General features: G+C 44.5%; 2 protein-coding genes across 5 annotated transcripts; one reads left to right on the forward strand and one right to left on the reverse strand.

Annotated features, from left to right (window-relative positions):
* Positions 1 to 787: 787 nt before the first annotated feature.
* On the reverse strand, positions 788 to 14939 carry LOC115101132 (ras-interacting protein 1). 2 transcript variants are annotated; one of them, XM_029620372.2, is made up of 16 exons: positions 14601 to 14939; positions 13448 to 13578; positions 11139 to 11584; positions 9698 to 9958; positions 9332 to 9576; positions 9051 to 9224; positions 8439 to 8643; positions 7832 to 8130; positions 7456 to 7617; positions 7061 to 7101; positions 6264 to 6418; positions 5832 to 5944; positions 5425 to 5719; positions 4919 to 5082; positions 4321 to 4462; positions 788 to 1718 (listed from the first exon to the last, which is right to left on the reverse strand). In XM_029620372.2, exons 2-16 carry the CDS (start codon positions 13576 to 13578, stop codon positions 1540 to 1542), a joined length of 3012 nt encoding a protein of 1003 aa, XP_029476232.2. In that variant the 5' UTR covers positions 14601 to 14939; the 3' UTR covers positions 788 to 1539. The 2 variants fall into 2 exon arrangements, with proteins under 2 accessions (XP_029476232.2, XP_064863471.1); XM_065007399.1 differs by lacking the exons at positions 11139 to 11584; positions 13448 to 13578; positions 14601 to 14939 and adding an exon at positions 10361 to 10909.
* Positions 14940 to 16974: 2035 nt separating this feature from the next.
* On the forward strand, positions 16975 to 22363 carry LOC115101141 (cytochrome c oxidase subunit 6B1-like). 3 transcript variants are annotated; one of them, XM_065007405.1, is made up of 5 exons: positions 17009 to 17078; positions 18624 to 18765; positions 20095 to 20232; positions 21186 to 21286; positions 22150 to 22363. In XM_065007405.1, exons 3-5 carry the CDS (start codon positions 20127 to 20129, stop codon positions 22201 to 22203), a joined length of 261 nt encoding a protein of 86 aa, XP_064863477.1. In that variant the 5' UTR covers positions 17009 to 17078; positions 18624 to 18765; positions 20095 to 20126; the 3' UTR covers positions 22204 to 22363. The 3 variants fall into 3 exon arrangements, with proteins under 3 accessions (XP_029476248.1, XP_064863477.1, XP_029476258.1); XM_029620398.2 differs by lacking the exon at positions 18624 to 18765 and adding an exon at positions 19706 to 19759 and having other exon boundaries at positions 17038 to 17078; XM_029620388.2 differs by lacking the exon at positions 18624 to 18765 and having other exon boundaries at positions 16975 to 17078.
* The last annotated feature ends 1319 nt before the right edge of the window (positions 22364 to 23682 follow it).

Genomic DNA, 23682 nt, shown 5'->3' on the forward strand with positions numbered 1-23682 from the left:
TGAAGAAGAAAGATAAATTGACAGACTACTTTTTCCACTCTCACTAGGCTATTATGGGGAAGTAGGCTACTTTGTTTATTGAGTGACAACAAACCGTTAGGTTACTTACAGTAACATGGTTTATGAGACGCTCGCATGCCGTCACACAAACAGATGTTACTCACACCACACGCTCTGACATCACTCGTCTGCTGCCCGTCCACGAAAACCGCGCACTAATTTCACGTAAACGAGCTACTGGCCATTTTATGAGACCATCTATCGGATATGGCGTATTAATGAAATAAAGAAACACACTGATTAGACTGCACACAGCCAGTTCAGCGTGTGTCATCACCGCACAGAGAGGAAATTAAAAATCTTACCCATTGCATTGGAGTCATTCTCTCTGACCCCTCAGACAGTTCACCTTGGCACAGCCAGGCATCATCGAGTGTGGTCGTCATCTGCTTCCTAAGCCACGGAAGCACCATCGTGCGTATGTTATGTCTATGTTGGAATAACCTATTAATCACACAGGAAATATGATATTTCGGAAATCAGGTTGATTGACAGGGACCCCCGCTAATTCCCTAGTCTAGTAACTGTTGTGTCATCATTCCAGGGGTTGACTGAGTGCTGCGTCGCCACCTTGTGGTCCTTTCATTCTGGCACCCCGGGTACAAAATGAGTCGGGACATTCACCTTTCCAGAACCTGTCTAGCTGTTGAGTTGTGTGGTACAATCAAAGTTTTAAACCAAACAAGGACAGAACAGCCATAACAAAGGAAACACTATGGACAGATCATAGGGTTCCAACATTTTATTTATAATATCAGCACAGTCAGTTAGAAATAAAATACACATGGTAAAACAGTTTCCTTCATAGTGTTAGTGTTTACTTTGGTATACAATCTAATGTTCTGTGACAATACACATTTACTATATTCTTTATATGAGAATATCTGTGAGCATCCATCCATCCAGTATAAAGCTGACCTACAGGGATATCTTTTACATAATAACATTGTCATACCATCATTTATGCTTCATTTTGCAGGACTTTTCTTTTTCAGGCAACCACTGCATTTCAGGCAATGAGTTACAAAATAAAGAGTGTTTAGAGAACAGTAAAAGAAGAGTTGTATTGTCTTACAGTTAGATAACTATTACATTGTGTTATGACTTTCTTTTGACAGTTGCCATTCCTCACACCAGTTGCCATTCCTCACACCAGTTGCCATTCCTCACACCAGTTGCCATTCCTCACACCAGTTGCCATTCCTCACACCAGTTGCCATTCCTCACACCAGTTGCCATTCCTCACACCAGTTGCCATTCCTCACACCAGTTGCCATTCCTATCCATTGCATCTGCCTTACGACAGGGGGTTCAATATAGTGTTAATATCAAAGTTGCCTGAGATGGATGAGATTGCCCCTAGATACTGATCAAGGGTCAGTTTTGTGTCTTTCCCCCTTCATGGTTAAGGCGGATGGTGAACTGATCCTAGAACTGTGCCTAAGGGTAGCTTCTACCCAGAGATGAACTTTCCAGCGCTCACAGCCTGGTCCTCTGATTGGCTGGCAGCTCATCCTGGTCGAGTCCCCACAGGAAGTTGCGCAGGCGTGTCACTTCCTTTTGTAGCTCGGGGCTGGGGATTGGCTGCGAGAGGTCCAGCTGAGGCGTCTCATTTGGCAGGATGAGAGGGGGGTGGTCCAGGAAACTTTCGAAGATGTCTTGGACAGAAAAGCATGACTAGATATTTAGTGGTCTGAGATTCTTAGGAAGAAATCATACCCCTTCTATACATGTGTACTTACAATGTTAGGAATGTCTAAGGGCTGAATCCTGACTTGAGATCACAAACATTTTTTAATTGACATAAATGCATAATTTACATGAACATTCTACTTATCTCAAGTTTGCAGTTGTATCTAATGTTGTGTTCATAACCAAGTTGGAAGTTGTGAAGTCGTAAATACCAGTTAGATGCATTCACATGCTTTAAACTCATTGAGAAACGCCGATTGGCTAATGGCCTACAAGCTTCATCAACCAAATCAAATCAAATTTTAGTCACATGCGCCGAATACAACAGGTAGACCTTACAGTGAAATGCTTACTTACGAGACCTTAACCAACAGTGCAGTTTAAAAAATATATGGATGAGAATAAGAGATAAAAGTAACAAGTAATTAAAGAGCAGCAGTATAAAAATAACAATATATAAAGGGAGGTGCCGGTACAGAGTCAATGTGCGGGGGCACCGGTTAGTCGAGGTAGTATGTACATGTAGGTAGAGTTATTAAAGTGACTATGCATAGATGACAACAGAGAGTAGCAGTGGTGTGGAGAGGGGAGGGGCAATGCAAATAGTCTGGGTAGCCATTTTATTAGATGTTCAGGAGTCTTATGGCTTGGGGGTAGAAGCTGTTTAGAAGCCTCTTGGACCTAGACTTGGTGCTCTGGTATCGCTTGCCGTGTGGTAGCACTAGGGTGGCTGGAGTCTTTGACAATTTGAAGGGCCTTCCTCTGACACTGCCTGATATAGAGGTCCTAGATGGCAGGAAGCTTGGCCCCAGTGATGTACTGGGCTGTTCGCACTAGCCTCTGTAGTGCCTTGCGGTCGGAGGCCGAGCAGTTGCCATACCAGGCTGTTGATGGTGCAGCTGTAGAACCTTTTGAGGATCCCATGCCAAATCTTTTCAGTCTCCTGAGGGGGAATAGGTATTGTCGTGCCCTCTTCACAACTGTCTTGGTGTGCTTGAATCATGTTAGTTTGTTGGTGATGTGGACACCAAGGAACTTGAAGCTCTCAACCTGCTCCACTGCAGCCCCGTCGATGAGAATGGGGGCGTGTTCGGTCCTCTTTTTCCTGTAGTCCACAATCATCTCATTTGTCTTGATCACGTTGAGGGAGAGGTTGTTGTCCTGGCACCACACGGCCAGGTCTCTGACTTCCTCCCTATAGGCTGTCTCGTTGTTTTCGGTGATCAGGCCTACCACTGTTGTGTCATCGGCAAATTTAATGATGGTGTTGAAGTCGTGCCTGGTAGTGCAGTCATGAGTGAACAGGGAGTACAGGAGGGGGCTGAGCACGCACCCCTGAGGGGCCCCTGTGTTGAGGATCAGCGTTGTGGATGTGTTGTTACCTACCCTTACCACCTGGGGGCGGCCCGTCCGGAAGTCTAGGATACAGTTGCAGAGGGGGGGGTTCAGTCCCAGGGTTCTTAGCTTGTTGATGAGCTTTGAGGGCACTATGGTGTTGAACGCTGAACTGTAGTCAACGAATAGCATTCTCACATAGGTGTTCCTTTTGTCCAGGTGGGAAAGGGCAGTGTTGAGTGCAATAGAGACTGCATCATCTGTGGATCTGTTGGGGCGGTATGCAAATTGGAGTGGGTCTAGGGTCTAGCCAAGAGGCTTCTAACCATAATCTAAAATTAGAGCCATCATGCTTGTAATCAAATTATTGTCATGTATTGTCATGTTATGTCTTGTCCCTGTGCTTTCTCTTCTCTTCGTTTCCCCCTGCTGGTCGTATTAGGTTACTTTCTCTCTCTCTCTCTCTCTCTCTCTCTCTCTCTATCGTTCCGTTCCTGCTCCCAGCTGTTCCTCATTCTCCTAACGACCTCGTTTACTCTCTCACACCTGTCCCCTCTTTTGCCCTCTGATTAAGTCTCTATTTCTCTCTCTGTTTCTGCTTCTGTCCTTGTCGGATTCTTGTTTGCTTTGCCCTTGTCCCGTCCTGTCGTAATCTGCCTCTTCATCAGATGCTGCGTGTGAGCAGGTGTCTCTGTCCTCTACGGCCCGCGCCTACCCGGAGGGACCAGCAGTCTGTTGCCGCTAGCCTTGCTATTCTCCTCTACTACTAGAAGGGGGACTCTCCTGTAAAGATAGAGGATTTATGTTTTCCCTGTTTGGACATCTCCTGTAAAGATTGAGGATTTATGTTTTCCCTGTTTGGACATTAAAAGACTCTGTTTCTGTTAAATCGCTTTTGGGTCCTCACTCACCTGCATAACAATTATAGTGTTCAAAAACCATATTAATAGATTGCTATTTATAATAAATGTTTTGTTGTTACATTTATCTACCGAAAATGCTGTTATCGAAGTCTATTCCTTAGTAGGTGATGTCAGAGATCAGCATGTGGGAGAAGTCGGAGCTTAGGGATGATAGACGAGTTTCCCACTAGTAATTACTAGTTGGAGGACAGTTCACACGGATTTATTCCCAGTCGTATATGGTAAATACTACCTTCACACTTGGTTATGAATGCAGCATTAGCTCCTACATAATGACCTTCCAGGACTCCCAACCCCTCTCGTGTCTTACCTCCACTGAGCTCTGTCCCAGGAGGAGGGGCCCAGGAGGTCGGTGGGGCTCTGGCCGGTCCCAGCTTGTAATTGGTCAGCAGATGGTGCAGCTGGGTGGGGCTTAGCAAGGCATGGTCCTCCTGTAGGCTGGCCCAGGATGACTGGCGGAGGAGAGACAAGAGAACAACCAATGAGCAACAAAACAGAGAAGGATGAAAAGTGGACGATATCAGCAATGTCTACAACAGATGGGATGCCAAATCTAAAATCTATCCCTAGCCCCTTGTCACCTCTAGATGACCCCTTATATCTGAAAATAACTAAATGGGTGTGAACAAATTAATGGAAAAACGTGTATATCTGGCTTCCTAGAGCGGTTATCATACAGTTTATACCTATCTGATCCAATCAGCTTTAGGAGAAGGCATCAGGAAGTGTCTAGAGGTAGGGGCTAGGGGTGGATGTGTGATAAGTCAAATAGGTTTAGAGGAAGAACAACACAACAACAAAAACAATGAGACCAAAACATGATTCTTTATCCAGAATGTTTTGATTTGGGTCATTATCTTGCTAAATCGACTGATTGTTTTAACTGGCTAAACCAGCATTATTTATACCTGGATGAGGCGGGTCTTAGGGACGCACAGGAAATTGACTGTGACGGACAGCTTCTTCAGGAACTCAGAGGCGATATCTCCAAGTCCCGCGCCCTGCAGCCAGTCCAGTACCAGGTCCAGGTTTGTACGGATCTGGACCGCTCTAGACCAGGAGAACAGACCATCTGAGAGAGGGAGGGAGAGAGGATGGAGGAGACAGAAAGAGAGAGAGAAGAGGAAGAAGAGACAGAAAGAGAGGGAGTGTGTGTGTGTGTGTTAGTGCACATCTGAACCAGGGTTGGAAAGTTCAAGTTATTTCAGAGCCACACCCAGATTCTCTGTCTCGCTGTGCTTGGTAGCGCTCATCCCCTTACGACCTCTACACTAAATGGTTCGTGCACAAACAATGGCTTGTGTAGCGGAAAGCAATTTCTGCATGTGTAATGTGGAACCCACTTAGCTCATGACTGCAGCTTCCTCAGACCAACCCCTGGCCTTGGACCCCAGTATTACCCCTGCCCTCTCACCTCTCTCCAGCAGTGTGTTGAGCAGGGAGGTGTTGGTGAAGAAGAAGAGGTAGCCGAAGGTTTGGGAGGTGAGTGGGGGGGAGAGGCAGGCCTCCCGGGACAGCATCAGGGAGCAGCGGTACACCTCCACCAGCCCAGCCACCGTAGGGGGGAGGGAGGACACGTCTTCCCCCTCTCCCTCCCCTCCACCACCCTCACCCCCATCCATCTCCCTACCCTCATCTCTCTCCTTCTCTTTCTCCGGGCTGGAGAAAGGGTTGTTGTCCAGGAGAGCTGGCAGGAGGGAGTACAGCGTCTGACAGAGACAGAGTGACAGAGAGAGAGATGAATTCATGTATTGATCGGGATATAATTATGTACGGTAACTTGATTGTGTCTTGAGTGTGAGGTAACTCAACCTCCCTCACCTTTGTGAGGTGGTACACGCACTGCTGGAAGGTGTGCATTATCACGTCATCAAGCTGCGCCAGGGCCTCGGAGCAGGTGTTCAGGTCAGCTGACAACACCGGGTCACCAGGAGCTGAGGGTAAATATATATGCATTAACTTCTAACTACTGTCATATAACTACTATTATTGCAGAACAATCCAAAATATATTTAACTTCTCAATGACGAAACTAACTCTTGTTTTGACTACTGTGGGGCTAAATTATGATAGCAGGAATGACACACAGGAAGAGGAAGACAGAAAGATACAACAGCCATGTGATGTCAAAAAGAGTGATAAGGTTGATATTACAAAATGCTTTTATTGTAGAAAGAAGCTTTTTTGGCAGATGATCGGTGGTGATTTGCATTGATCAAGAGGAAACGGACTCTTACGACACAGGTGTCTCACCCTCAAACTCCCAGTCTCTCTCCATGGCCTCAGCTTTGACCTGGAAGAAGTTGAGGAGCTCTGTGGCATTGGACATCCAGAACATCAGAGGTCGAAGGTCGGAGGACAGCTTCTGAGCACTGGGCGCACTCAGTTCAACCTCCTGCTCTGTGGAACTGGACCGACCAGACCAGAACAGAACACACAGTGTTATAGAAGTTGTTGTCACTCTATCTCAAGGAGTTACAGCAAGTCCTTGATCTATTTTAATGAGCATGCAGTAACTGGGTTCAGTAACACTTTATTTGCATAGTCCATCTGCAGACAATCAGTAACATTTCAACAAACTGTCTACTAACCCTCAATTTAACCCTTATCCTAGCCCTTGTTCTAAACTTAACCCTAACCTTAGCATGCAGTTACTTATCAACAGTTTGTTGATAATATATGTAGAGCATCTACAGATGGACAATCCAGACTATCCAAATAACGTGTGACCCAGGGTCCCACTACATCTGATTTCATCTGTTAACTGCTATTCACTTGGGATAACATCTGCTAAATAAACATGAATATTAATAGATATTTGTGTACAGTATTAGTTTATCAGTATCATATACAGTTTATACTTTGTGTAAACGTCACATATTTTAATCATGAATCCTTGCATAATGCTAAATAGTATCTGCATGTTCATCACATTATTTACAGAGACAAGCTGGACAATCACTTCTCTTGATTCCCCCTAATACAGCCCTAAGGGAAGTTCCAAACACAGGAAACAGATGAAATATGACGTTGAGCAGAAATGATCTTACTTTTGCGTGGGATGCTTATCCCCGAATTCCTTAATGTTATCCTGTAAAAAGAGTTGGAGAGGGAAGAGAGGACATGAGAGGAGAGACACGTCACGGCTTAGTGGCAGAGGTGGAGAAGGGGGGATTACAAAGTCTGGACAGGCCACCAGGACAATTACAACACAGTTTCCAGAAGGAAGTGACATCAGCTTATCCCCAGTTCTGTTCATCTACAGTAACAGGCATCTGTCTACAGGGTTTCAGAGAAAGACGTGTCAGTCTGGGGCTGGCTTTATAGCCCTTTACAATACTATTTTATCTGGTGTGGATCTTTCTGTGTCAGTCTTAACTGAGCTATGGCTAGTTAGCGTTATTACAACTGAGATGATCCTAGACAGTTTTTCAAATGAACTCACCCAAACGATCCCTTTGATCTGATTGGCTGCTTTCAGCAGCAACTGAGGCATGAGGGCGGGATCCAGGTGTTTGGAGGCATGGTCAATCATGATTGACAGGAGAAAGGCTGGGGCTAAAGGCCCGCCCTCTGAGTCTGGAGAGGAGTTCTTAGAGATTATCTCCTGATGGAGAAAGAGTGAGAAACAGTGGCTTTAATTTATGGTCTTGTTTCAGCTCATATCAACCAAGAAAGTAATATATGTGGTAACAATGGATACTTTAAGTTTCAGGTACCTCCCCCCACTTATATAACACAGTTCTCTACTCTAATCTGTAGCAGACAGGTAGCAGACACAGTGGTGTAACTAACAGACACAGGAGTCTTTCTTCTCTCACCTGTAGCAGAGCATCAGCGTGGCGGGGCTGGAACCGCAGCAGAGCCTCAGTGGAACCCAGGTACTGCCTCAACGCTTCCTGTCTGTCCACCAATCCCGAGAGGCAGCAGGTGGAGGGAACGTCAGCTTGCCAAGGCAGCGCCAATGCCAGCGGAGGGGCCGGGGTCACGCGGGGGTCACGATACAGGAAGAGAAAATGACCTCCTATGCCAATCACGTCCCCAGGTTTAAGCACCGCCTCCCGGTAGAGAGCTTCTCCGTTGTGTGTGACAGATCCTCCTCTGAAGGGACGCATCAGAGCTGGGGGGAGAGAGAAAATGGTTGATTAACTAGTAACACTATAATTGAAGTTCTGCTCATAAACTGCTTATAAAAAGGTATGACAGGTTTCTAACCATATATAAGGGGGTATCAAGAAGTGTCTAGTGGGAGGATCTCTAGAGGTTGATTGTGGACAGGGAAATACTGTAAAATCAGATTGGATAGATGTAAGCACATATGGAAAAGGCTCCCTATTTTGCAGGCACATTTCTGTTTGTTGAGGTCTGCAAACATCACAGGGGTAGGGACAGGATTTAGGACTAGGGTTGTTTGTGGACCAGGCCTACCTTGCCCAGAGGGAGCGTCGGGTACGGCTGAGTCTCTCCTGACCAACAGGTGCCTGGCCAGCATGTCTGGAGCAGAGAGGAACGTTTCCACCTTCAGAGGCCTCTTCCCCTTCCTCTCCCTTTCTCTGTCCTTCTCTCTCTCCCTCATCGTTGGCTTCCGCCCAAAAACGTGTGTGTGCCCTGCCATGATGTACAAAACAAAGTCCTGTAGAAAACACAGAAAACACACACAGAGGAGAACGGAAGAAGGAAATAAAGAAAGAAAGAGAGAAGGGAGTTTGTTATCATCTGAAGGACATGGTTATGATAAGGGGACATCTTGGAGATCTTAAGTTGTGCGGAGGTCAGGAGATAAGGTTTGAAGTGTGTCACAGTTTGCTACAATGAAGACCTGTGTGAGGTTACTGTGAGAGATGGAGTGATGTACACAGTGGGGTTGTGTGTGTCTACAAAGGTATTGTGTTGCTGTGAGTCTGTTTTGTGCTCAGAGTTGAATGGGAAAGGCTGGGGAAGGGTTGGAAACAGTGATGGTATGTGGCGATTAGGGAAATGCAGGTATGATGTCATGTTCAGGGTGTGCGTGTATGATCATCTGGGAGGCGCAGGTCTAACCTTGCTCTGGTCGTAGCCCTGCAGCAACAGGAAGTAGGGTCGGTCCGTGGGCGGGAGGATCAGGCTCTGTGACATCACTTCCAGGTCGCAGGCTGAGTAGTCTTTCTCCTCCTCCACTGCTTTGTCTGCTTTGTTCCTCCGCTCCACCTCGTCTCTGACCTTTGACCTCATCATCTAAGACAGAGGGAGGAGTCTTTATGGTCAGACTGCTGCACTGCTGAGATTAGGTGGGGTTGACCTGTTTCTATCATGTTGCAATATGTGTTGAAACGCATCCTCACCTCTCCGTGCTCCAATGGAGCTATCATGCTCACAATGTTCTTCCTGTCCTGAAGTCCTGCACTGTTGTTAGGGTGGTTTCCGGAGCGACGGGGGTCATTGCCGATGTGGTTTCCTTGGCGACGCCTCAGGCTGAGGTTCATGTCGCTGATGCTCCTCCTGAGTTCCGAGTTCCGTCCTCGATGACCTCGCTCGCCCTCCTCAGCCCCTCCCCCCGACTGTATGCGGCTCCGCCTCCAACGTACACCTGTTACCACGACAACCAGACATATCATTAAAAACAAAGAAACTACACTTTTCACTGGATGACTGTAGGAAACCCCAGATGTAAGAGTTGGTCATCTAGAGACTCTATATTGTCCTTTTACCTGTGTGGTTCTCTCCTTCCCTCTCTCGCTCCTTCTCTTTCTCCCTCTCCTCTCTTTCGTAGTCGTCCCGTCTCTGGATCTCAAAGCGGCGTTCAAACCCCTCCTTGGGCCGCCACATGTCCACCAATAGCAGTGGGCATTCCCATTCAGCCACGCCCCTACGACACTCTGTCTCCCATTGGAAGGCTCCATCTGGTTGCTGGATGGGCTTTCCAATGACATCACACAACAGGAAGTCTTCCGGGCTGTGTTTCTGCAGGGCTAGGAGAGGGAGGCAGGGCGACCAGGCGAATTTTTTCCCTATGAATATGACTTGCATAAAGTGGACATTATTGCTCAATTGAGGTGTTCCCAGCTGTGGTTTATTTACTGGAACAATTCTGGCTAGGTGCCTGACTTCATGGTGCAATGAAATGTGTCAACAAGGAATATGAAAACCAGGAAGCCACTGGCCCTTTCTCTACAGTTACCGTCATTTTCTGTCCTTTTGCCATGACAGGCATAGGCTACATACTGAAAGTTCCAAAGCATTTGGCTATAATAGTTATTGTGTGGTAATCATACAATAATCTAATCCCATGTTTATCTGTACTTTCACGTCTCTCTTACATGAATCCCTGTAGTGTACTCGATCTGTACTCTCTCTCTCTTTCTGCCTCTTACCTGCATCGTCCGTCTCCTCCCTCTCTCTCTCTTTCTGCCTCTTACCTGCATCGTCCGTCTCCTCCCTCTCTCTCTTTCTGCCTCTTACCTGCATCGTCCGTCTCTTCCCTCTCTCTCTTTCTGCCTCTTACCTGCATCGTCCGTCTCCTCCCTCTCTCTCTTTCTGCCTCTTACCTGCATCGTCCGTCTCCTCCCTCTCTCTTTCTGCCTCTTACCTGCATCGTCCGTCTCCTCCCTCTCTCTCTTTCTGCCTCTTACCTGCATCGTCCGTCTCCTCCCTCTCTCTCTTTCTGCCTCTTACCTGCATCGTCCGTCTCCTCCCTCTCTCTCTTTCTGCCTCTTACCTGCATCGTCCGTCTCCTCCCTCTCTCTCTTTCTGCCTCTTACCTGCATCGTCCGTCTCCTCCCTCTCTCTCTTTCTGCCTCTTACCTGCATCGTCCGTCTCTTCCCTCTCTCTCTTTCTGCCTCTTACCTGCATCGTCCGTCTCCTCCCTCTCTCTTTCTGCCTCTTACCTGCATCGTCCGTCTCCTCCCTCTCTCTCTTTCTGCCTCTTACCTGCATCGTCCGTCTCTTCCCTCTCTCTCTTTCTGCCTCTTACCTGCATCGTCCGTCTCCTCCCTCTCTCTCTCGTTCTGCCTCTTACCTGCATCGTCCGTCTCCTCCCTCTCTCTCTCGTTCTGCCTCTTACCTGCATCGTCCGTCTCCTCCCTCTCTCTCTCTTTCTGCCTCTTACCTGCATCGTCCGTCTCTTCCCTCTCTCTCTTTCTGCCTCTTACCTGCATCGTCCGTCTCCTCCCTCTCTCTCTCCGTATAGCGGGTGATGACCTGGGCGATGAGCTGTTTGGCTGTAGAGTGGGCGGTGGCCAGCAAAGAGCGGTAGTTAGCCCCACTAGACAGAGCATCCCCATAGATCTTGATGAGGCCTGGGGCTGTGGAGGAGGCAGGGGGCAGGTAGTGGTGGGAGGAAGGGGCAGCAGAGTGGGCCCACACCTCCCTCTCCTTCTCCCCTATGGCCTTGTCTCGGTCACTGTTGGAGCGCCCCCTCAGGAAGAGGTGGGAAAGACGCTTGGTGCGGGACTGGGGCCCGGCGGGACGGGGCCGGAGGAAGGCTGGAGAGGGAGAGGGGGATGGGGGAGCGAGGGAGGGGGTGGAGATGGAGAGGGAAGAGGAAGGGGCAGAGGGGGCCTCGTGGAGGGACGCTGCGTCAGAGCTGGTGGTGGACCTAGTGAGGGAGAAGGAGAGGAGGGGGAAAGAAAGAGAGGGGAAGTCAGCTGTGAGTTATGGTTGACAGAACTGAACATAGACAATATTAACTGCTAGAAAACGGTCATGTGACACATGACCATACAATCAAATTAGTCCATAACGAACTGTTGTCTTGGTTAATTTATTGTATGCAAAAACATGTCACACACTTAACTTGAATGTGGCTGGAGATATAGTGAGGAGGACTGAAGGATAAACAAACTGAATACAGAACAAACTGAAAAGACAGCGAGTCAGCAGACCGACAGGCAGACAGACCGAAAAGACCAATGGAGTTAAGAGACCTGGGATAATGTGTGATTAGTTGAGTCAGATGTGTTAGTGCTGGACTAGAACAAAATCGTTGAGAATCAACATTGGACTAAGTGACATTGAGGTACTGTACATACATTTGAAGTTGGAAGTTTACATACACTTAAGTTGGAGTCATTAAAACTTGTTTTCAACCACTCCACAAATTTCTTGTTAACAAACTATAGTTTTGGCAAGTCAGTTAGGACTACTTTGTGCATGAGACAAGTCATTTTTCCAACAATTGTTTACAGACAGATTATTTCACTTATAATTCACTGTATCACAATTCCAGTGGGTCAGAAGTTTACATACACTAAGTTGACTGTGCCTTTAAAAAGCTTGGAAAAGTCCAGAAAATTATGTCATGGCTTTAGAAGCTTCTGATAGGCTAATTGACATCATTTGAGTCAATTGGACGTGTACCTGTGGATGTATTTCAAGGCCTACCTTCAAACTCAAAGCCTTTTTGCTTGACATCATGGGACAATCAAAAGAAATCAGCCAAGACCTCAGAAAATATATTGTAGATCTCCACAAGTCTGGTTCATCCTTGGGAGCAATTTCCAAATGCCTGAAGGTACCACATTCATCTGTACAAACAATAGTAAGCAAGTATAAACACCATGGGACCACGCAGCCATCATACCACTCCGGAAGGCGACGCGTTCTGTCTCCTAGAGATGAACGTACTTTGGTGCAAAAAGTGCAAATCAATCCCAGAACAACAGCAAAGGACCATGTGAAGATGCTGGAGGAAACAGGTACAAAAGTATCTATATCCACAGCAAAATTAGTACTATATAACCTGAAAGGCTATATAGTACACCATCCCATCCCAACCATGAAGCACGGGGGTGGCAGCATCATGTTGTGGGGGTGTTTGCTGCTGGAGAGACTGGTACACTTCATAAAATAGGTGGCATCATGAGGCAGGATATATTGAAGCAACATTTCAAAACATCAGTCAGGTTAAAGCGTGGTCGCAAATGGGTCTTCCAAATGGACAATGACCCCAAGCATACTTCCAAAGTTGTGGCAAAATGGCTAAAGGACAACAAAGTCAAGTTATTGGAGTGGCCATCACAAGCCCTGATCTCAATCCCATAGAAAATTTGTGGGCAAAACTGAAAAAGCGTGTGCGAGCAAGGAGGCCTACAAACCTGACTCAGTTACACCAGGAGGAATGGGCCAAAATTCACCCGACTTATTGTGGGAAGCTTGTGGAAGGCTACCTGAAACGTTTGACCCAAGTTAACAATTTAAAGGCAATGCTACCAAATACTAATTGAGTGTATGTAAAATTCTGACCCACTGGGAATGTGATGAAAGAAATAAAATCTGAAATAAATCATCCTCTCTACTATTATTCTGACATTTCACATTCTTAAAATAAAGTGGTGATCCTAACTGACCTAATACAGGGAATTGTTACTAGGATTAAATGTCAGGAATTGTGAAAATCTGAGTTCAAATGTAAGGAGTATGTAAACTTCCAACTTCAACTGTAGGTAGCAGAGAGACTGACTTGACAGAGACAGCGCTGGGCCAGCGGCCCCCCAGCTTGGCAAAGTGTTTCCTGGGAGAGTTGATCCACAGACCCACAGGGAAATGGAGCTTCCTGAAGCGAGGACTGTCAGTCCCCTCCATCTGATCCATCTGAGAACCAACGAGAGAGAGAGATAAAGGTATTGTGTAATGTGAGAACTCAAAGAACACAGATCAAATGTTCATAATCTTTGAGTTAATTAATTTAGATGTGTGTGGACTATACTGCTTTACATTCTATTCACGTGGGCCTGAAACAGGCCCTTGATATATTTGGACATAAATGAAAGGTAGAATTATCAGGGGGAGGAAGACTGACCTTTTCCTCCAAACAACCCGACTAGGGGTATGTAATCCTTCAATGGTCAAATAATGAATAGTTTAAGGTCATCATCATGAATAGTTTGAGATCCTCCGGATCCTTGTAGAATTGTTCATTGCTACACACCAAAGCAATTTGGCTGTGGAAGTGATTGTTGCCCCCCATTGTTACAAAAATTATTATAATAATTTAAATGGTAGATAGGTTACACCTGGCTCAAATCATCTCAAATTCTTATGTTACAGCACTGTAAATGACATATTTGTCACAAAGGTACTCTAAATTGAATGTGTGTCATTCCTCCTTATCCAAACAGGAAGTGTGTTGTACAGGCCTCAGATCCAGTTGTCATGTTGAAAGGGAAATCCCCACTCTTTAGGTCAATACATGTCTGTCCCTCAGCCTACAACTAGGAGTAGAATGAAATCACCCTTAGACACTGACCTAAGGTCAGTCTGAAGTTTTCACTTGAATGTAGAGTTTGGGGAGGGAAAATTAATACTAAAATCTGTGCTTAGGGGCAGCTTCAATCCTTCTAAAATGATGTGTCAAACTGAAAAATTAAAGTAGAGCGGTTCAAATTTGAACCCAACTAATCCATTTTTTTATTTGATTCTACTTTCTATAATGCAATGTGGCAAAAGAAACAGCAAGAACATATCAGCAACATTTTACGGTGGAAAATGATCAACATTGTGATCTCTAGCTTATCATGGATGACAGCTCAAATGTTAAAAAATGTCATGGAAAAGTAACGAACCAATGCAACACAATAGGCCCTCTACAATAAAAGCGTTTTGAAAGTACTTACCGAGAAAGACTGCAGTTCCCTCTTCGTATAAGTATTTTATTAGTCCTTCTCAATAGAAAAAAACAAAATGGTTAAAAACAACTTAGTATTTTCCTTTTTCCCCAAGACAAAAACTCCATTTTCAAAACGTCTATCTGTGCCACAGGTATCTCTCTGTCTCTCGAACACGTTCTCTTCATCAATATAGTCTCTTTAAAATCAGAACATATTTTTCTGTTTCTCTCTCTTTTTCTTTGTGTTTTCTGTCTGTCTTCTAGGTAATGGTGGTAAGGGCTCCTTCTCTCTCTTTCTCTGCCTCTGTAGGTCTATAGATAGAGAAACAGGCCCATTGTTCTAAGTGACAGAATTTCCTTCCTTCATGCTGGACAACACCTATATCCTGAGAGAGAGAGAGAGAAAGAGAGAGAGAGAGGAAATGGGGAGATTATTTTGTGATGCACACACTTGCTGGCCCCTTGTACCCTCCCTGGACATACTGTATATACTGTACATACACACTATAAAGAGATAAGACTAGGAATAGAGAATGGGGGAGGGGTTAATCCAGCATTCCCCTGTCTCCCCCAAGCACACATGCACACTGGTCGGATTCCGTTAGACCATTGTCTTTGGCATTAGGGTGCTTTGGAGCGCTGGGGTTGGGTACGGAGAAGATGGGGTGGGAGTGGAGGACGGGGCGGGGGCTGGGGGGCAGTGAGAATCTGTGATTAATTTGGACAACTAATTACTTTAACACAGCCACTGAGAGAAAAGGGGTTTATACTCCCAGCTTAAAAATTATAGCAGTCAGTCAGAACGTATACCCTTTGTCTAGTTGTCCACAGGAATGTTACTTTTAAAGTGTAGTCCAGAGTTCAGATCTTTGATTGCCCAAGAAATTACATTGTAGTGCATCAAGAAACAGGCCTATAATGTTTTCTAGAAAAGGACATACTTTGAGCAGCAGGTTTTTGCTGAAAAGTGGAAGAAGGAAACAGTGAGACAGGAAGTCAGAGAAAGAGGGACACCTGTGGCCTCTGACCTTGTCTACAACAGGAAGATGGTGACAGGAAAAGAGAGGACAGGCAGGGAGAGAGGGGGAGCAAGAACAGGAGAAAGAGAGAAAGTTACATTGGATTCATCATAATATCTGAACCAGTTGGCTAAGGCTACTATAATATCATATATACTGGAAGGGATGTATGTAGACATCCATTCTTACAATGTGTTAATACATGTACAATAAAGCTTGAAACTATGCAACTGAAATTATAGGCTATTACAGGTACTACCAAAACAAACAAAAACTAGACGCTTGCTTCGAAATGAGACAGTGTGCCAGACCACACAGCGTACTTCTACTGAGAGGTAGTGAGCTCGTCCAGACACCCGGAGGTCTTTGGTTTGGAGAGGTGCTCACAGACATGGATGGCCGGGTGACAGCAGCCTGTGAACACTCCTTTGCGTCATGGAGTTTCTTTGTTATGTTTGCTTTTGACGCACGGGTGACAACTCATACCCTTTTCCAGGTAGGCAACCCTCTGTAGGTTTTCGTTGGAATAACTGTCAACTAAAAGAATGACACTTTAAACTTGGCACAGTTCAGGTGTGGGCCTACATAGTATTCTCTTCCTTGTTCTCCTCTCTCTTTTCTTTGGGAACAGATACGAGTTAGAAGCTATTTATCTTTACTATTGTTAGACATACTGACACAGTTGTGGGGGATCATTTTTAGCCTGGGCAGAGCTTTATCACAATGTCCATTTTGGCCTGCTACTGTGAGCCCTGCATTTTCAAAACAAAACAATCAAGTTCTTCTCACAGCCTACATTGCTTACAAATGTGTGAGCAACTTTTATGAGCAAGACAATGCTGCTGGAGGACAGAGATTTGCAGAGGTTTGTAGATGTTGAAGGGCAGGGGTAAAAATAGATGACTCACAGCATTGGCCATCCTGTTGATTTGGGACAGACATAAGGCTGTTGATTTGGGACAGGATATCATGCTGTTGAGTTTGGACAGGAGGTCATGCTATTGATTTGGGACAAGAGGTCATCCTGTTGATTTGGGACGGAATTTCATCCTGTTGATTTGAGGCAGGAGATCAGGCTTTTGATTTGGGACAGGATTAGGTGTTTTTGTCCGAGGCTACAGCAGAAAATGTGCTGTTGGGGGTAATGGGAGACTGGCGTTGGGAAACACTGTACTAGGCTATCACTGACATGATCTTCTTAGTGTAAATAAATTATGCTAAAGTCAATGATTACACTTCATATGGCTTAAATATTCCAAAGTGATTCCAATCATTTATTTGTGTTTCTAATTATTGTTTATAGACAATAGAGAAAAAAATGATGCATAAAAACCTGAGAAACGATTACTTTTTTATCATTCCCATACCATGGTGATTACACTTGCGAGTCCACTCACAACGTCCAACAACCCAGCATACACTGCGTTACGGTCTTCCGGTGAGAGAGGACAGAAAAACAGTCCAAGGTAGGTCGTGGAAAACTGCCGGAAAATCATTAGTTTGTCTCTTTCAATTAATATACTGAGGTTCGGTATTGTTTTGTTTGTGTGTTGATGTATTTCAATTAATTGGAAATAACGTCTGCCGTGCCACTGTTTTGATATACAGCCGGCTATCTAGCTGAGTTCAAGCTAATGTAGCTAGCTAGCCAGCAAGCAAGCCAACAAATACACTTGAAGCTATGCCAACTATGCTAGCAAGCTATGCTACATTATTTCATTCGATGTGGTTAGTGAGCTGTAATTTCTAACTTTCTAGCTAGTCAGAAATCTCCATTAATGTATTGTACTTATTTGTTAACTAACGTTAGTTACCAGGAAATAAGGATTGATAAGTCACCTTCCATGACTGAATTCAAGCTAAGGTTACAACATCGGGGATGTCATTTACAAAATAGCCTCCAACACTCTACTCAGCAAATTGGATGTAGTTAATTACAGTGCCATCCGTTTTGTCACGAATGCCCCATATACTACCCACCACTACGACCTGTATGCTCTCGTTGGTTGGCCCTCGCTACATACAGTTGAAGTCGGAAGTTTACATACACCTTTTTTATTATTTTTATTTAAGTAGGCAAGTCAGTTAAGAACAAATTCTTATTTTCAATGACGGCCTAGGAACAGTGGGTTAACTGCCTGTTCAGGGGCAGAACGACAGATTTGTACCTTGTCAGCTCGGGGATTTGAACTTGCAACCTTTCGGTTACTAGTCCAACACTAACCACTAGGCTACACCTTAGCCAAATACATTTAACATAAGTTTTTCACAATTCCTGACATTTAATCCTAGTAAAAATTCAGTCAGGTTTGTAGGCCTCCTTGCTCACACGCTTTTTCTGTTCTGACCACAAATTTGACAGGGTAGAGGCCAGGTCTTTGATGGCCACTCCAATACCTTGACTTTGTTGTCCTTATGCCATTTTGCCACAACTTTGGCAGTATGCTTGGGGTCGTTGTCCATTTGGAAGACCTATTTGCGACCAAGCTGTAACTTCCTGACTTGTGATGTTGCTAAATTATATCCACGTCATTTTCCTGCCTTATGATGCCATCTATTTTGTGAAGTGCACCAGTCCCTCCTGCAGCAAAGCACCCCCACAACATGGTGCTTGCAAGCCTCCCCCTTTTTCCTCCAAACATAACAATGGTCATTATGGCCAAACAGTTCCATTTTTGTTTCATTAGACCAGAGGACATTTCTCCAAAAAGTACGATCTTTGTCCCCATGTGCAGTTACAAACCATAGTCTGCAGTTTTGGAGCAGTGACTTCTTTACTGAGCGGTCTTTCAGGTTATGTCGATATAGGACTCGGTTTACTGTGGATATAGATACATTGGTACCTATTTCCTCCAGCATCTTCACAAGGTCCTTTGCTGTTGTTCTGGGATTTATTTGCACTTTTTGCACCAAAGTACGTTCATCTCTAGGAGACAGAACGCTCCTTCCTGAGCAGTATGGTGGCTGCGTGGTCCCATGGTGTTTATACTTGCGTTCTATTGTTTGTACAGATGAACGTGGTACTTCAGGCGTTCAGAAATTGCTCCCAAGGATGAACCAGACTTGTGGAGGTCTACAATATATTTTCTGACGTCTTTGCTGATTTCTGTTGCTTGTCCCATGATGTCAAGCAAAAATGCATTGAGTTTGAAGGTAGGCCTTGAAATACATCCACAGGTACACCTCCAATTGACTCAAATGATGTCAATTAGCCTATCAGAAGCTTCTAAAGCCATGACGTAATTTTCTGGAATTTTCTAAGCTGTTTAAAGGCACAGTCACCTTAGTGTATGTAAACTTCTGACCCACTGGAATTGTGATACAGTGAATTATAAGTGAAATAATGTCTGTAAACAATTGTTGGAAAAATTACTTGTGTCATGCAGAAAGTAGATGTCCTAATCGACTTGCCAAAATTATAGTTTGTTAAGAAATTTGGCGAGTGGTTAAAAAGCAAGTTTTAATGACACCAATCTAAGTGTATGTAAACTTCTGACTTCAACTGTATTCGTTGCCAAACCCACTGGCTCCAGGTCATCTATAAGTCTATGCTAGGTCAAGCCCTACCTTATCTCAGCTCACTGGTCACCATAGCAACACCCACCCGTAGCACGCTCTCGAGCAGGTAAATTTCACTGGTCATCCCCAAAGCCAATTCCTCCCTTGGCCGCCTTTCCTTCCAGTTCTCTGCTGCCCATGACTGGAACGAACTGCAAAAATAACTTCTATCTCCCTCTCTAACTTTAAGCATCAGCTGTCAGAGCAGCTTACCGATCACTGTACCTGTACACAGCCCATCTGTAAATAGCACATCCAACTACCGCATCCCCAATATTATTTTTCTTTCTTTCATTTTGCTCTTTTGCACCCCGGTGTCTCTACTTGCACACAATCCTCTGCACATCTATCACTCCAGTGTTAATGCTAAATGGTAATTACTTTGCCTATTTATTACCTTACTTCCCTAATCTTACTACATTTGCACACACTGTATATAGATTTTTCTATTGTGTTACTGACTGTACGTTTGTTTATCCCATGTGTAACTCTGTGTTGTTGTCTGTGTTGCACTGCTTTGCTTTCTCTTGGCCAGGTCGCAGTTGTAAATGAGATCTTGATCTAAACTGGCCTACCTGGTTAAATAAAGGTGAAATAAAAATAATAAACAAGCTTTCTATCGATCTGTCTGTCCTAGTTGTGAGTTGTCATTGCACTAGCTATGAACCTAGTCAAATAGACAGCTGTACAGGCTCTCATGGATAAGTATTTTGCTAGCTAATAAGCCTATCTGAACTAGTCCATTCCATATTCTATTACCATGACAACAAGATAATTTCCTACTGTGTGCAAGTGTATAGGTAGCTTCGGAAGCCCAGGCCAGTCAACAAGGGCAGATTTGGAAGGATGGCCTCGTGAGACTAGTGTACAACTCATGTTTAGTTTCATGACATTATATGACATCTCCCTATCGATGTGTTTCAGTGTTGACATAGTGAGACCGCCAGCTAGCCAGCATGTCTGACGTTATTGAGGAGAAGATCAAGAACTACAGGACGGCTCCCTTCGACGCCCGCTTCCCCAACACCAACCAGACCCGCAACTGCTTTCAGAACTATCTGGGTAAGTTAGCTAGCTGATCAACTACTTCTCTTTTCTGACCTGACACGTTCTATCTCCCTCTCCCCCTCTTTCTCCAGCCCTGCCAGCAGTCTACTGCTCATTTGTACCTCCCAACTGACACACACAATGGTGAAAGGATAGGATACTTCTGGCCATCAGGCTCTTCTGCCACCCTGAACACTCTTGGTTCCCTTCCCAGCAATTATCTTCTTCTTCACAAAGATAAAGATCTGGGTTGGTTAACAAAACAAGGATTGTTATCTGAAGGCCAATTTTAAACTCATTTGCCTGCACTTTGAATCATACGGTTGATGATTTGCAGTTGATGTGCATTGAAAACAAGTGGTATTTGCTCTCGAAGCATTGATGCATGTCCAACTTCTTAGGTTGATAAGAGTCCCATGAGAAGCACCTCCTCAGTGATCTAAATCACTATCAGTTCACATTAGACCAGATAGAATGTTGGCTGTCCCTCAGCTATTCACCAAGGTACGCCATCATAAGCCAACTGTCTGTACTGACTGATATGTCCGTTAGGCAAGGGTACTACTTCGGTCTTCAACACTCGTTTAGTAAGGATAGCCTAATGTATCTGTCGGTGTACTTCTTTTTTTTTACGTTGATATTTTAGTCATTTAGCAGACTAACAGAAGTGAGTGCATACATGTATTTTTTCTGTTTCATACTGGTCTCCAAACCCACTACCTTGGCATTGCATGCGCCCGTGCTCAACCGACTGAGCCACACGGGACAACACTTTTAGTTTGAATTAGTGTCAGATTTCTGTTGACATCATTTAGCACATCAGATAAGGGTCCATTTGTGGTGGCTGTTTGCATTTAGATTTTTAGGTTCAGAAACGTAACACCAGTGTCAGTAAAAGTTGTAAGAACTGTCTTAATGCTTACCACTTTATTCTGTCAATATTTACTCTCTCCTCCCTCTCTTTCTAGACTTCCACAGGTGCAACAAAGCTTTGTCAGACAAAGGCCAGGATGTGGCTCCCTGTGACTGGTACCAGAGGGTCTACAAGAGTATCTGTCCCATGAGCTGGGTACGTATGCTGCTACTGTGGCTCATAGTATGGTGCGGGCACTCCTTTATAAGGTTAAGCAGATCTATAGTGGCAAACTATTCAAACAATTTCATTTTTTAAAATTTTATTTTACCTTTATTTTACTAGGCAAGTCAGTTAAGAACAAATTCTTATTTTCAATGATGGCCTAGGAACAGTGGGTTAACTGCCTGTTCAAGGGCAGAACGACAGCTTTTGTACCTTGTCAGCTCGGGGATTTGTACTTGCAACCTTTCGGTTTCTAGTCCAATGCTCTAACCACTAGGTTCCTAAAGGAGTGGGCATACACACAATGCCCCCTAACTGCCTTCCCATGGTTGTGTAGTATTGTCAGCAATGATTGGACCTCCCCTAGAGATGGATGATGAATCACTTTAATCAGCTCACGTTAGAACCTACATTCACTCACATTAGCAGTGCCTCAACTATTCACAATGTGCCAACAGTCTGAGCACCACATTCCATAGAAGCCTTTAGTAGTTCCGGCATGTCTAAACTCTGCCAACAGTCTGTTCTGACATGTCCACTGAGTGGAACAGTTATGAATGTACCTGTTCTTCTGTGTCTCAAATGTCCTTACCTGAAGTGGTAGTTGGTATACAGTGTGGACCTCTGTTATGTTGCAAGTGTTCATACACTCTGTTTGTTGTGAGTCCAATAACTGACCATGGTCCCAGTCTGAAGTCGATTCCTACCCCCTACCCTTAGACACTTTTCGTAGATCTGAAAGCATGGGATGGGTGTAAAGTGAAGGCAGAATGAAGGCTACAGTAGCTACTGTGTTATAACTGTATGTTACACTGATAGGCAGTTTAACCTTATGAGCGCATTTCCTCCTGCAGGTTGCCAAGTGGGACGACCAGATAGAGGCCGGAAGCTTTCCCGGCAAGATCTAAAATGGTTGACCTCAGGACTTTCTGTTAGCCACACCTTCAACTTTGACCCCTGTAGCATGCCTAAGGACATGTGTTGACCACGTACCACACCATTCTAAATGTTATTAACAGTGTTACTAATGAAACAAACACTTAATAAAAAATAGGCACTAGTTTTGAACCTGTCTGGTGGTGGTTAATTTGGTATTTTATTAGGATCCCCATTAGCCGTTGCAGCAGTTACTCTTCCTGGGTCCACACAAAACCTAAAACGTGGCAAAATACATAACACTGACAGACAGGAACAGAAACTCATTTTAAATAAGAACAATACAACTAACAAAGGTCCTGTACTGCATATATATACACAGCATATATATACACGATTTTAGGTCGTACAGCAGGGTTCTCCAACTGGTGGACCCAATCAGGCCCACAGGTTATTTTATTTGGACCCCCAAGTTATTGCATTTTTAAATTGTTGGACAAAAGACTAAAAAAACACCAGCAAAACAGCTCAGTGATTTAAATTTTGGTAATCCAAAGTATTCCCACACATAATAGACATTTTATTGTATATGAACGTAAGCAAGGTTTGACATATTTTTTTTATGTGGTCAATTTGAAGTCTACAAATGATTTGTAGTTCAGTCCGTGGCTGAATCTAGTTAATGATCCCTGTCATACAGGGTCAGAGGCTGTGAGGTGTTGCCTCAATTTTTTTATTTATTTTTTAACTAACTTTGCTACTTGCCTGAGTGACCCGAGTTGGAAGTGAGTTCCATTCAACCATCGCGCGTGATACAATACTGTACATTACCTTGAGTGCATTCTGGGTTTGAGGACCGTGTAGTGACCCCTGGTGGCATGTCTGGTGGTAAGTACTGTGTCAGCTGTATGTAAGTGAGATACAAACAATTTGGAAGAGTGATGTGGTCAATCTCATCTACTTTGAGCCAGGAGAGACATTGAATGTTGAAAATACAACCCATTCTCGCTATTTTGACAGGGTTCTTTTTAATTTGATATACCACTTAATTCAGCTGGACATGTTTGAGTTACAATTATGTTTCTGTGATAGTCGGTCTATTTAGTTGTTGGTCATTAGGAATGCACATTTTTTTGACTGAGAAATTCCAATCAATCTTATACATGTTATGACTGGGCTCAGTCACGGCATAGACTGACATTGATTCTGCAGCATCCAAGTCTTCCATAGCAGCTAATCTCCATATAATGGCAGTAGTCATTACTAGAAATAAATTCAATGCAATGCCCACTTTGTAACATAGGGTGGCAGTGTTGGATTAATTCAATGCATTTCTGCTGACGTAACCAGTTTCTGCATACTGGCAATCTTGAAGAGCTTTCTGATCAGTGAGAATGTCTGCAAATTTTTGTTAATTTTTTTGTTGTTGCCATATATCATGACCACATCAGTGGAGTGGAGATGGAGCGTGTCTGAGTGCACATAACACACCACAAACACCTCTAACTCCC

This window comes from Oncorhynchus nerka, linkage group LG3 (assembly GCF_034236695.1).
Source record: "Oncorhynchus nerka isolate Pitt River linkage group LG3, Oner_Uvic_2.0, whole genome shotgun sequence".
NCBI lineage: Eukaryota > Metazoa > Chordata > Actinopteri > Salmoniformes > Salmonidae > Oncorhynchus > Oncorhynchus nerka.